Raw genomic sequence first — 13,302 nt, 5'->3', positions numbered from 1 at the left:
AAATGAACAAATGATTGCAGGAGTAGAAAGAGGGGAGGAAAAAAGAGAAAAGACGGATATTATAGAGGAGGTGAAGAGGACAAGAGTAAACTAAGTAGCAAGAAATTGAAGGGAAAAACAACGAATAAAGTGGATTTTAAGAAAAAAGGATTCTCTAATTAAGAAAAAGTTTTCTTTGGTCACGGACAGTCAGTCACACTTGCTTTTGTTGAGTGTGTGATGAATTACACCCCTCCATTCCTGCTCTGTTGCCTTTGTTGTGGTGAAGCTCCAGCCGTTTGTACCTCCTACAATATCTTGCGCTGTGAATTCTCCGTGCTTGTTTACCAACCAGGGGTTCTTTTGAACTGGCATAGAGAAATGGCTTTTTGAAAAGTCTCTTTGATGGTGAGCCCAATTTGTTTTGCGCTGCTAAAAAGTTTGTTTGAGCGTTCTGAAATGTGGGCTGACGTTGATGGCGAGGTGTGTCCTCGGAGCGCTACCAGGGAGGCATTCTTTGTACGAGAGCGAGCGTGTTTGTGTTTTTCTCATTTGTTTAACAGTAAATGAAAGTCAAATACTTTATTAGGGCGATCAGGCAATACTAGAGTAAAATGTTGTTGGGGAGGGCTTACATTTTTCTTATTTTAAGCACCCCTCATCCCCCCAAAAAGGGTAAGGGTAAATGCAAATTTAAATTCAAATTTTTCAGAACTGTACCCTTAATGCAGACAGATAACGATAAGATACATCTCAAAATTCACCACTCCCATTATCGATCAGCAGCTCATGCTGATGGATTACCGAGGCGGACACTCAGACAGGCGGATCTTCCAATGGGGAAGCTTTTTGCAGTGCACTAATCAAACCCCCCCTCTTCTCTCTCTTTGCGTTCTCCCCACTCCTCCTCTTTTGATCTGAGTCGTCTTGACAGTGATGCATAAGTCTCTGCAGAACAGAACAGGGCAGACAGGCTGGCAGGAAATGCCACAGATCCCCCGAGAACAGTGGAATGGGAGGCTTTAACAGAGAAAGACACCCCCTTTTATTTAAAAGGGGGAGAGAGAAAAAGAGTAAAAAGGAAATCAATGTTTCCTCCCTCTGTGGACAGTTGCTTAAAGAATCGTGCCACTCTTTGCCTTTCTGTTGACTTTACTCTTCAAAAGCAGCTTTTTTTTTCCTTGTTGTTTGTGTTTCAGCTATTTCACCTCAGTGTCGCTCTGGTTCGCCTCTTGTCTTTAACAGACTGAAGCTCTGTTTACCGGTTAAATCAAGGCAGATCATCACTATCATTCCCCATGCTGTCCTTCCAGTCTCTTACTTCCTTCTTTTTTTTATTTCTCGCCACTTCTGTCAAGCAGAAGTGAGTGGCGTGCGTTTCATCTCTCCAAAGCAACAGTGAGGCTAAAACCCCACAGAGGCAGCGCTGGCTAACATTGAACCGGATTGGGTAAAGTGAATACAAAAGCATGAGGGAAAAGAAAGCAGCTGGAGAGACACAAAAGGATGGAGCTGCAGATGGGAACTAACCTTGCCGGTGTTTCTCTGATGTTCCTTCACACACGCACACACACACTCACCTCCACCGCACCCATTACTCTCAACCCCCCCTTCCTCACTCTTTCTTCCTCTCTCAAGTCGTCCTTTTATTTGTCATGTTCAGAGGACGGCACCAAAAGCATTTGAGGAATGGAGGTTACAGTGTATTAAAGGAAACATTGTTTGACAAAAAATGGTCATTCGCTTTTCGGCAGGAAGCACAGAGGCTGCGCAGATACTGCACTTCAAAGATGCCCTGAAAACTTCCCATGAAGCGGCTCTGATTGTCCGCATCTAAAGAGGACAAGTGGGGATTTCCCCCCCCACCCCACCCCGGTGTCTGAGCACGCTCTTTTTCTTATTGTTCTTGTCTGTTCTTAATGTTTCACTTTGTTGTTGTTTGAAAGGAACAGACTATGAATTTATTAGGTCTCACATGAGACTTACAAACAGAAAAAGCATGTAGCTCTTCTTTGTTTCCCCGAGTCAAGAAATTTCAGGCTTTATATTATTTCTAAGGAGCTAATTTGTTATGTTTGTCCAAAACAATTGCTTATAGAAAAGTTTGTCATCCCTGTTAATAACAGAGCGAAGCAGAAGATGGTATTTGTGAATGGGGATAAAGTAATATCAGATCATGTTTGAGACTGAATGGCCTCGGTAATGAAACCTGTCACTTATGTATCCCTGTTTCATGCCATAAAGGTTCCTTGCTGACCCATTCTAATAAAAATATGTTGCATAGAAATGATGTTCTGGAGTCAAATGGGCTGAGGAAGCCTGTACTTGCAAATTAGTAAAGATGGGGAGGAAGAGCGAGCGTAAGAGGGAACCAGGGAAAGTTAGAGTGGTTGTTTAGACGTGTTAGTTTGAAGTGAAGTCTGCACTCAGGTGGACTGTCTTCCTGTGACACACACACCCACACACACACACACACGCATTTAGCCCCTACACAAAACCTTTTCCCCCCTCCTTTCACTCCTCCAATGGCCCTGTCGGTGTGCCAGGGCGGGTGATTACCAACGCTCTCCCCCAATTATGGGCTGATTATTCCGCCGCGCTCTAATTGACTGGGGAGATATGCAAATGGCTGTCATTTGGGATGATAAAGGATGCGGGTGCTGGATGCCCCCTGCATTATTTAGCCTCGGCTGTACGCAGCGTGAAGGATGTGGCGTGCGCTTTAATTGCTGAGGAGAGAGAGGTTAAGCTGAACGAGCAGTTGAATTAGAAATGAGGAATTTGGGCCCTTTATTTATTTTATTTTGCTCCTCTCCTTCCATCTCACACACACTCACACACACACCCTCTCGCACTTTCTATGTCACGTGTTGTTTTTCAGCTCTCTCTTGGGTGAGTGGAGAGGTGAGGAGGGGGTGGGCGGATGGCGGGATGTCATGCTGGAATGCCATAAATAAAAACATTAGCGGAACCAATACGAGCAGAACAAATAGACTGAGTGTGTGTTGGTGTAGGGGAAGGCGGTGAGTGGTCGGCTTGTGCATTAAAAGCTAAAGTGCGAAGACCCTTTGCGGACTAATGAATGCTGAAAAGTTTCAACAGCTAAGAAAATAAGCAGGCTCGGCCCTTCTGCTTTGCCTGGATAAATGTGGCGTCTTAAATGAAAGGAAACACATTCTTCAAACTAGAATAGCAGTGATCCAACTTAGCAAGTGAAAGGTTGGATCTTGTGGGCAAGCTGGGATGAAGTTCGAGGTTTTTAACAACTGAAAGTTCAAATAAGGGCCAATCTCCATGTTTATTTCGGAACCTAAACTTTGTTCTGGTCATTTAGGTGTCATTATTTTGGGTGCAGGTAACAATGAAGAAGCGTTATGAAAGAGCAAAACTCTGCTGCACTAATTCCTCTGGTTTGGAGACGAGCAGTTCCAGATTTGGATCGTCGTCTCCAACAGCTTAGGGGTAATAATTCCTCAAACGTACTCCTTCAACGTACTCATATCTCCTCGCTACAAAAGGCTTAAAAGCCAGGGCAGTTATCGCTCAAGGAGCCCCCTTGTTCAAGAACAAGCAATAATTACCAGTTCTGCAGAGTTGCTGTTAGCATTATCAACTGATGTAGTGAATCTTTTAGAACCATGAGTCAGGTGTCCACGCAGCTGTTTGACCCACCGCTTGACTCCGGGATCGCTCTGAGGTTTTTTTATCTTAGCATTGATGGTAGAAAAAAACCACGGTGTGCTTTCTTTTCTACTTGTTGGATCAAAAAGTATTATCCAAAGATTGGCCTTTCTGTAGTGCACAGAAGCAGATTTGAAAAGAAAAGCACATTTGCTTTTTATTGCTGCTGTGGATCTCCTTCTCTGAACAAAATCAAAGATTTTCTTCTAATCTTTCAAAGAGACTAAATGTAATAACAAATTCTTGTGTTCAAAACAGCATCCCATAATGTGGTGTTGTTTCCTTTGGACACTGTACATATGGTATTAACTATTATCTTTTTTCCTATTTAGGCTTTAAAAAATAGGCTGCATATAAAAATAAATTCTGCAAATTCTTTGCTTTTACACATGTTTAAACCATGCCAAACAGTGAAACCCAGTCTCTTTCAGTCATACTGAACTCCTACAGTGCTTTTAGTGTCTGCAATGTGGAGCACTTAGAATAGCAGCATGACTGTGGTCATTTACCAGATTTAACACAATATAAAATTTAACCTCTCCTGTTCTGTTTCTCAGTGGGCCACTCATGCCTTTAGACTTAAATGGAGTTTAAAAACTTGAGACCCTTGAGATAGACAGACTTTTTTTTCTTTTGAAGCTCAGTGGACAATATAAAGGTCCGCGGGTTGGCATGTTAACATGCTTGATCGCTTGCTGGATGCTCGGGTTCTTGGCAAGCACGCTGAGTGTCTCATCTTGGTTTGCTGAAATTCCCCCTGCCTGTGTTTGGAGTCTCTCTTGTGCCTCCTCACCTCAAAAAAAAACATTTCAGAGGTTCTCTAAAGGTGCCAGAAAATCTTATCTTCACATTTCCCTTTTGTAGATGCACTGACACTCTTTATAGCAAATGCATACGGCATCGAAGCATGTTTGCACAGTTCTACTTACTCTAAGCAACAACAAAAAACAAATACTGAAGCGTTTGTGAGATGTGCTTTGCTGTCTGTTATCAGGCACATTCTGATGAGTGTTATAGTTTAAATAACCATAATTTCTATCAATTCTCATCATCATGAACACTAATTATCATTATCGCTCCTGCCTTGGTAAACATTCCAGCTGATTGACATTAAAAGAAAGAAACTATTATGAGGGCGTCTTGTGAAATCCTCCTCCACAAAGTCTCTCACTGGTTTTCATTTCTTCTCTTTTTTTCAGTGCTTAATAGCACTTTTTGAAGGGTATTACAGTTGGTGCTCTGCATGGGGCATTGCATTAAACCCTCTTTAAAACATACACACACTCGGAGACATTCAGCAGTCCATTTGGATTCATTTGCATGGCATTTCATTTGGTTCTTTTGCCTCAATCGACGGTTCGGAGGGGGGCGGAGGGAATTTAAAGGAAAACATCTTTGTAATAGCATTTTCTCGTCGTCTCCAGTGCATCATAAAAACAGAAAGTACAACGGCCAGAGCCAATAAATGAGTGCAGCGCTGCCACAAGAAGATCTGTCCCTCAGGCCTACAAACGATAGCTATTGGAGTTAATTACAGTTTGCATCATTATATTTACCTAGAGAAGAGAAACTGAGAATAAAACTGCCCTTATTGAGCTCATTGAGGTGTTTTTTTCTTGTGTATACTGCATCACAGCAAAGGGGAGTTGAGTCTGTTTGTGATTTGTGAAAAATTATGAATTTTACCATTTGAAATGGAAATGGGGTTTTTGAAACATGTGAAGACATACAAGGAAAATATAACTTAAAATAATACTCACTTGCTTATGTTTTCATTTAAAAGTATTTTTGTGCACAACAGCTGCGAGGAGACAGTTCTCAGTAACTTATAGGTTTGTTTTTCCAACATAGATTTTAAAAAGTGCTTTACACAACAGTTGAGCTGAGCATTTATTGAGAGTATTACGTGCAAAAAAAAAAAAACCCAATATGAAGCAGAATATAGATGGGTAAAGTTCAACATAAAAACACTTTAAAGGTTTAAACACTTTAAAGGATTTGTTGACCTGACTGACGGCTAAAACAACAAATGCACAATTCACTTTTCTCCTTAAACACGAGCAACAAAATGAAATGAGACCCAAACAAAACAACTGCTAGGTGAGGAGGATCCTGAACTGAATCTTAAAATTTCAGAATTCAGAATGGTGTCATAAAAAGTGGGAGGTATGAGAGAAATAAGATGTTTAGTAAGACGCTAGGATGCAGAATTGTGGACCTTAATGAGCATTTTTGGAAAGTCATCAAATATAAATTGCTGTATTTTTTTATCTACTTTTGAGATAAAGTAATAGCTAAGATATTTCTGCATCTGTGGTGGAAGATGCTGGACAAGCAAATTAAAGTGCAAAATCAAAATAACACTTCAGATTTTAGATAAATACCAGTTGTAAGAAATAAGGTGCAAAATCCCCATCTGCATATATTTTGTGGAGCCCTCCCTAATACAGTGGAACTAAATGGTGCCCTTACAGCCTTAAAAAGTGGAATTCAAACATAGCAATAATTTCCAGAAACAAAAAGAATCCCCATTAACACAGCTGACAGCTGATCTGCAATTATCTATAGTACCAGGAACGCTGTTGAAGAATTTTTTAAATGTCTTTTTTTTTTTTAGACTGAGCCGCCCAGAGAAAATTCAGTTCCCTTTCATTGTGCAAGAGAACAATGTGTCTCATAACATTAAGTCATGTCAAAGTTATCTATATTTATGGCTACAGATATCTGAAAAATTAGATCAATTGTACTTGTTTGCAGAGGAGTGAACTGAGCTTTTTTTTGACAGCAAAACCATGCATTTTGTAGATCTTTTGACAAATTATTAGACTTAATTATTTTATAATGTGTTACACAAGTTTTGGTGTTACAAGTATGTAAAGAGAAGCCAGTGTTTTGTTTGTGAGGAGCTGTAAGGGAGGCTGCTTTAGAGTTCTGCCCCTGACTGCTCGGTTGACGTATTTGTGTTTGTGTTTCAGGCTCTAGTTAGCTGGCTAACCATCTGATGCCGAGCCCTCAGCCATACTCTGCCTCTGACTGAGACAGACAGAAAATAGACACTTGTGTGTGAGATGAAGAATGAGAGAAAAGGGAGAAGTTGGTCCCTCTTCCTGGACCTCATAGGAAGCTGCAGCTATTGGCTCCTCCCTGTCTAGACTGAGAAGCACTTCTGCACACACACACACACTTGATGCCTTCCACCATAGCAACTTTGATTAATTCCCAGAGTGCAGTGAGAGGAGACAACATCAGTACCGTGGTCAGGGGAGAAGGCCCACAGTCTGCTGGATGTGACAGCTCCCTGCTTAACACTGATGCCTTATATCCTGCCAGCGTGTGTGTGTTTGTGTGTGGGGTTAGTAGTATGAATGAGGAGTAGAATGGTGACTGTGTGTGTGTGTAGAAAGCCTCATCTGTCCCCTCAGTCACATCAGTGCTCATGCGTGTCTTGCTGTGACAGCCCAGCAGCCTTCTTTCCTGTAACACACACACAAACAGAGGAGCACTAAACGAGGGTGCAGGCTGGCGCCAACACCAGCGAGGTGAAGGGTCACGAGCGACTGCCTCTCCAATGTTGTGTGAAATATGTAGTCGACCCATTATGTGTGTAAATGTGACTGTGTGTGTGTGCATCTTGAGTCGGGCGGGGGGCATCTCAAAGTAACTGGTTATTATCACCTCAATATTTTTCTTATTATGACAATTACATGCTCCAGGAGCGAATTAAGCGATAAAGGACGCCAAGTGGGAGTGGTTGACAGCTATTTGGAGACTCAATGCACAGAGCAATTTGCAGCCCCGAGCCTAACAAATTGGATTTGGGCCACTTTGGATGGGGGCCCTCAGATTGTTGGGTGTTTGGATCCTGAGATCTGCAGCGAGCTGGTTAGCTGGCTTTAATTCTTTCTGCATGACTGTATAGCAGACTGTTAGCCAGGTAACAACGCTCTGTGGTCACTTAACAGCAACTGAATATATGTTTATGCATCATAACATTTCTATTTGTGGGGTATTTGCAATTTAAAGCCTATGGGCGTTAAGCACCTCTGCATGTTAAATAGTGCAGCTACTTTTTTTGGTCTTAGGCCGCACAGCTGTGCTCAAGTGTGTGTATAATCCAAATGAGCCTAACAGCCTCTAAACGAATTACTGGTACACATTTTACCACCCCTAAACTGCCACAGGAAAAGCTGGCAACGGCACCCAATTAGGTGAAATGCAATTATTCCGAACCATTCACACAATTAGCCTGTAGGTTAACAACCTAGGCGTACATCCGGCTGGCACCCAGTGTTTTGGAAAAGCCACGGTTACACTGACTCTCATGGTAACCCCTCCGTGTCAAATAGCATGCACCCAAAGCAGCCGGTGGGTTTAAAAAAAACAAAAGAAAAAACATTCACTCTTATTGGTGGAGACAGTGTGTGACATCAGTCAGCTCAAAGCAATGGGTGACTTGATTGGTTGAGGCAAAGTGTGGTACCATGGGTGAGGAAGAGAGAGGAAGGAAAGCAAGTGTGCTCAGCGGAGCGAAGGTACATAATGCCAGGCGACAGACTGGCAGGCTGGCAGAGCGGGTGGGCACTCACAGCAGCATGATGGAAAACAAAAGCCTTATGTGTCACAATCGAGATCGCATTAACCAAAACAAGCAGGCGTGGACAGGCTGCCACACTGACTGGTTGTCTGTTCCACCAGCTAAGCCAGGCACAATGAATGGAGAGAAACTGGGGGATGCCTGTCTCCTTATTTATGTGGAAATGTATTGTGGTCATGTAATGTGAAAAGTGTAAAAACACCAAACTGACACAGTATCAGAGCTGTCAGAGTTTTGGCTGATATTTGTTCAGGCGAAGCATGAACTGTTTGTTTAGATTAAATTCTTAAAATGAAAAATTTTCATACTGTTTAAATCTACAGTCAAAATTTAATAAAACATGACGAAAATGCAAATTAGAGCTACCTTTAAAGCAGTAGTTCAAACCTTTGAACACATGGTTGAAGTCTGTGGAAAGGTTTGAAGAACTGATGGTTAATTCTGACCAAATTGATGAGCTAATGAGCTATTGAGCTTTTTCGATTTAAGTTATTTTAAGACGACAGCAATCCACTTTGGTCTTGGCCTTGCTTAGACAAACCATTAGCTCAGAATCAAACTTTATTTCTCCAAACTGAGGTCATTCAGAGATTTAGTTACAACAGGTAAGATAGTAAATGTTTGAAAACATTTATACAGAAGCCTGCTTCAACAAATCTGAACTATTGTTTTAAGTCAATTTTTAGCTACTGCCCATTAAAAAGTGCCTAATTCTTTTGGCACCAAAGTAATTACTGGACAACAGGAATGCAAAAAAACTATTTTGAATTAAACAGAATCATATTTCCCATTCTATATGTGCAGAGCAAGGTTTATTTCCATTTTGTATCTTTTGGTATGCTCTGTGTGGCACAGTTGAGTTCAGATCTTTACTGTCCCTCAGGGGGAAGTTTGGTTTACAGCAGTGGTTAAAATGACACACAGACGCAAGACAAGATACAAATGGAATAACCAAGTCCAGCCACAAACGTGTGCTCACTTAAAAATTTCATCTTAATAAAATAAATAAAAAACTGGCAACTTCAAACACCACAAAGCGTTTAGTTCATTAAATGCATTTATTACTCTTGGAACAAGTGAAATTTTAGACCTATTACCCCAGGTAGCTTGTACCGTTCACCAGATAATAGAAGACTTAATTCTTCCTTTAGAGGGTCGTGATTGCTGCTAAAACTGACCTTGCCTTCCTTACTAATTGTTTGTTCCAAGTTTTTGACAAGGACAGAAGCTGCATTCCAGTTTTTTTACTGGCTGTATTTACAAAACCAGGCAGAGACGTTTAGTTGTGCATTTAGATGTTACTATACCAAGATACAAAATAAATAGACTCAATGAATGATCTGTAAAAAAAAAAAAGAAGTGTTTTGCTACATTAAAAGTTTTAAGTCTGCACACAAAAAAAAGTCTCTGCAGACATATCTGTAGTGACAGTGATGGCTGCTTAGGTCTCAGGTGGAACAGGCCTGGTAGAGCAGGTAGGATCAGCTGGCATACACCCACAATGCTTCCTTTTTCCCCTCAAGTGGGCACCAGCCAGAAAACTGGGGTCATTTCCAGGTCATTTCCCCCCCGTTGTCATGTACTGCTGAGCTGTAGCCACTGTTCTGCAAATGTGTGTGATGTGTGGTCGGTGGGCAGCCATCGCGTTTTATCTCATCACTTTCACATCCACTCTGTGCTTCCTCCAGTATCCACACTTTTATGTAGTCATGGTCTCTCTCAGAGATATTATTGGGAATTCCCTGGAATCATTTTAGAAGGGGGACTACCTACCAAGTACACACACACATAAATACACAGTTCTCACCACGGGGAATTGAAACTGTAATATGAACTCACCCTTGGTCTGAATGAAAGCCCATTACAATTTATTTTTACCACAGCAGCCAGTGTAGTGGCTTTTTTCTGTGGGAGGTTTGGGCTTTTCTGCCACATTTACCACTGTCACTAAAACCATAAAGATATTTTCTCAAAGATGAAGTGGGTCATGGAAAAGTAAACTCCTGTTTCCGCACATTTAAAGCAAACCTTTCATATTAAAATATTTTTGATCTTTCTGAAAGCATCAGAAATTTGTTTCATGTTTTCTAATAACGTTTGCGGTTTTGCAGCTTCATTATGACATAATGTGCTCTGGGAAAATTATGTGCTTGCTTGAGCTTACATTTAAATTTGCCACCTGCTGCTTGTCAGCTCTCATCAAATGCTTGGATGATTCTCATACATACTCACTGGAAGTCTCCTCTTCTGTTCCAGGATCTGTCTGGCTCGATTGATGACCTCCCCACTGGGACTGAGGCTGGTCTGGGCCCAGCCGTTAGCGCTGCCGGATCCTCCAACAGCAGCAACAGCAGCGGTAGCCAAGGGGAGCAGGGAGGCACTGGTAACCAGGGACAGTCCCCCTTTTCCCCTCACGCCTCCCCTCACCTCCCCAGCCAGAGGAGCGGGCCCTCTCCCTCCCCCGTGGGCTCCCCGGCGGGCTCCACTCAGTCCCAGCAGTCCCGGTCGGGTTCAGGGCCCATCTCTCCTGCTAACAGCACTGTGCCAGGTAAGGCTCCCTTCAGACTCTTAAAAAGTTGAAATCAGAGCACGACAAATATTAAAGGCCTAGCATTCATCGAAGGAATGCATATCACTTTTCACGCCAGAGTTTTTAACAAAGATCATCTTGTGTTGGGAGTTCTGGCCATTTTGGTAAACATTATGTGCAATCTCATCCAATAATGTGACATCTTATGTGATTTGTTTGCATTTGAAGTATGTATTCAGCATACATTTCAGCTAGAGTGACACTGAACTGTAGCTTAGTTTTAGAGTTAGAGTTTTGGCTGTGGCAGCCATCTTGACTTTAGTTGAGTAAAAAAGCTAATCAGTTGTAAATGTACATCCAGTGATCAAAAATTTCATTAAAATCCATGTATGGATTTGTGAGATGTTTTGCTAACGGAACAGACAAACAAACATTATGACTCTCCCTTCCCTTCAGGGGGCGGGCTATAATTAAAACTGTCAAAACCATTTAAAACCATCACTGCCAAGACGTGCTCTTAGAAGTGTTTTACATTTAAGGTCGTCGTGTAAGATTCCCTGCTTAACAAAAACGGCTTTACTGGTTTAATGCTAATTTTTATTGCTACCAAACTGGGAACTGCTGTTGGAAAGCAAATTAAAAAAAAATACTGTCATAACATCTCCCAGCCAGCGCAGCCAGGTAAGATCTGTTGGATTTGACAGATGATGAAAAACTCCTGCTGTGACATTTTCACACCAACTCAGCACCTGATCTGCTCTCTGCTCAGGTGGGTTTAAAACTTGCCCTTTGTTTCAATGAATATCACTACATTTCCCGTTTTGGAATCAATTTTTAGGTTTCCAACCAACGTGTTTAAGGTCAAAATGCCTAAAGTTCGTTGTGTGATGAAGACCAAACCTATTCTCTGTTTTGTTTGTTTGTTTACAAAAGATACTTGACATCTTTATGTCTGTATGATTACTACACTTGTTGCTTCTGAAAGTCTATCACAGTAATCACTTCACATTTCTATTTGACCTTCTCATTTATTCACTATTGTTGTTTGTTTTTTAAATATGTGCATTTAAAGGAGACTTTAAAAATGTTATGTTGCAAAATGACCCTGATGAGAATATCAACGGATCAAAACAATTCCACAAATTGCAGTGCAAGGTCTAAATGTAGTGTTTGGCTTTGCAGAAATAAATTGTGTGAAAAAAAAGCATCTGCATCATCACAGTGTTCGAAATGTAAACATAAAATCTGATTTAGAAAGCCTTTATGGTCATTGTGTACAAATGTAATAAAATTATAAGTGGCTCTTGAATGATGCGTTTGACATAAAAACATAAAAGCACAAGTCATTAAGATTAAAACAGTAAATAAATATAGAAATATCTGTCTGATGATGTGCTTATGGCTGGCAGTAAAGTAAAGCAGCACTAAACTATATATATATATATATATATATATATATATATATATATATATATTGAGAATTATAAAACAATACCAGATTATTGAAAAACTTTGCCTTAATCAGTATCTTAATTAGCATGATTATCATTAATGCATGACATTAATGCAACATTTTTGCTTTATAGTGTCCCGTTTTTCTTCTCAGCATCTTCAAATCGCTGTATAATCCATCTAGATTAATTTCCATTCTGCCAGTTTGCACAAAAGACGACGAGGAGAACGCACTGCAACGGAAGACCAAATGATATCCATCCTGCATATCTAGTCTTTGATATCTCTGGTCCATTTAAAATTTTAATTCAGACAGCTGAAGGATTTTGCTTGCATGATGCAGAGCACTTTATGAAACATTTTTTATTTCATTTTCCACCCAGTTTTCTGAAGCTGAGTTGTAAAGATTTAAGTCTTTGATCACTGGATTGTAAAAACCTCTCCTTACATTGTAGGGGGAATTTTTATACTCCTCTGACTACCTGTGGATCACACCAGCATTCATGTCTGAATGCCATTTTCTCTCCACTCTGAGTGGATTTGTAGCCTTATCTAAATCATGGCAGAAAAAAAGAAGAAAGTAACAGGACTATCAGACAATGCAGAGTATCTGTCTGTCCCCTGAGGCTATAGCAGAGCATTTAGATAAACACTGAGCATTATAAATAAATGAGGGTTTGATTTGCCTGTAACGTTCTTGTAAACTTGTGTGTGCGCGTGTGTGTGTGTGGCCTCCATGACATCCTGCCAGCACTCTTCCTGAGTGAGTGGCTGACTGGCCCATCAGCATGTCTCAGACCTGCCAGTCACTCCGACAAGGAGGGGCAAAGTGTCTGGAGTGAGATCCAACACCTCCTCCTCCTCCTCTTCCTCTCCCTCTTCTCTCCTCAGCCGCTTACCGGAGTGATTGACGCTAATGAAAAACTGGGACAGTGGTTTTTCAGGCGCTCGTGCCAAGAATCATGACAAGAATCCAGAATGAGGTGGCAAAGATGGGGAGCGAAACCGATCGCTGGGACGTGATTAATAAGAAAATATTTAAAAATATCCCCCCCCCCCCCCCCCC

The 13,302-nt window shown here is 41.2% G+C and overlaps 1 protein-coding gene across 2 annotated transcripts in view; it reads left to right on the top strand.

Annotated features, from left to right (window-relative positions):
- Positions 1-13,302, top strand: part of LOC108236275 (AT-rich interactive domain-containing protein 1B) — a 156,158-nt gene that overhangs the window by 96,513 nt on the left and 46,343 nt on the right. For both annotated transcript variants that reach the window (XM_017416831.3, XM_017416840.3), the window contains exon 5: positions 10,511-10,802. In XM_017416831.3, coding sequence (XP_017272320.1) covers positions 10,511-10,802 — 292 coding nt within the window. The remainder of the gene's footprint in view (positions 1-10,510; positions 10,803-13,302) is intronic.

This window comes from Kryptolebias marmoratus, linkage group LG10 (genome assembly GCF_001649575.2).
Source record: "Kryptolebias marmoratus isolate JLee-2015 linkage group LG10, ASM164957v2, whole genome shotgun sequence".
In the NCBI taxonomy this organism is placed as follows: Eukaryota; Metazoa; Chordata; class Actinopteri; order Cyprinodontiformes; family Rivulidae; genus Kryptolebias; species Kryptolebias marmoratus.
The sequence above is the reverse complement of the archived record's forward strand: the minus strand, read 5'-3'. Positions and strand labels throughout refer to the sequence as shown.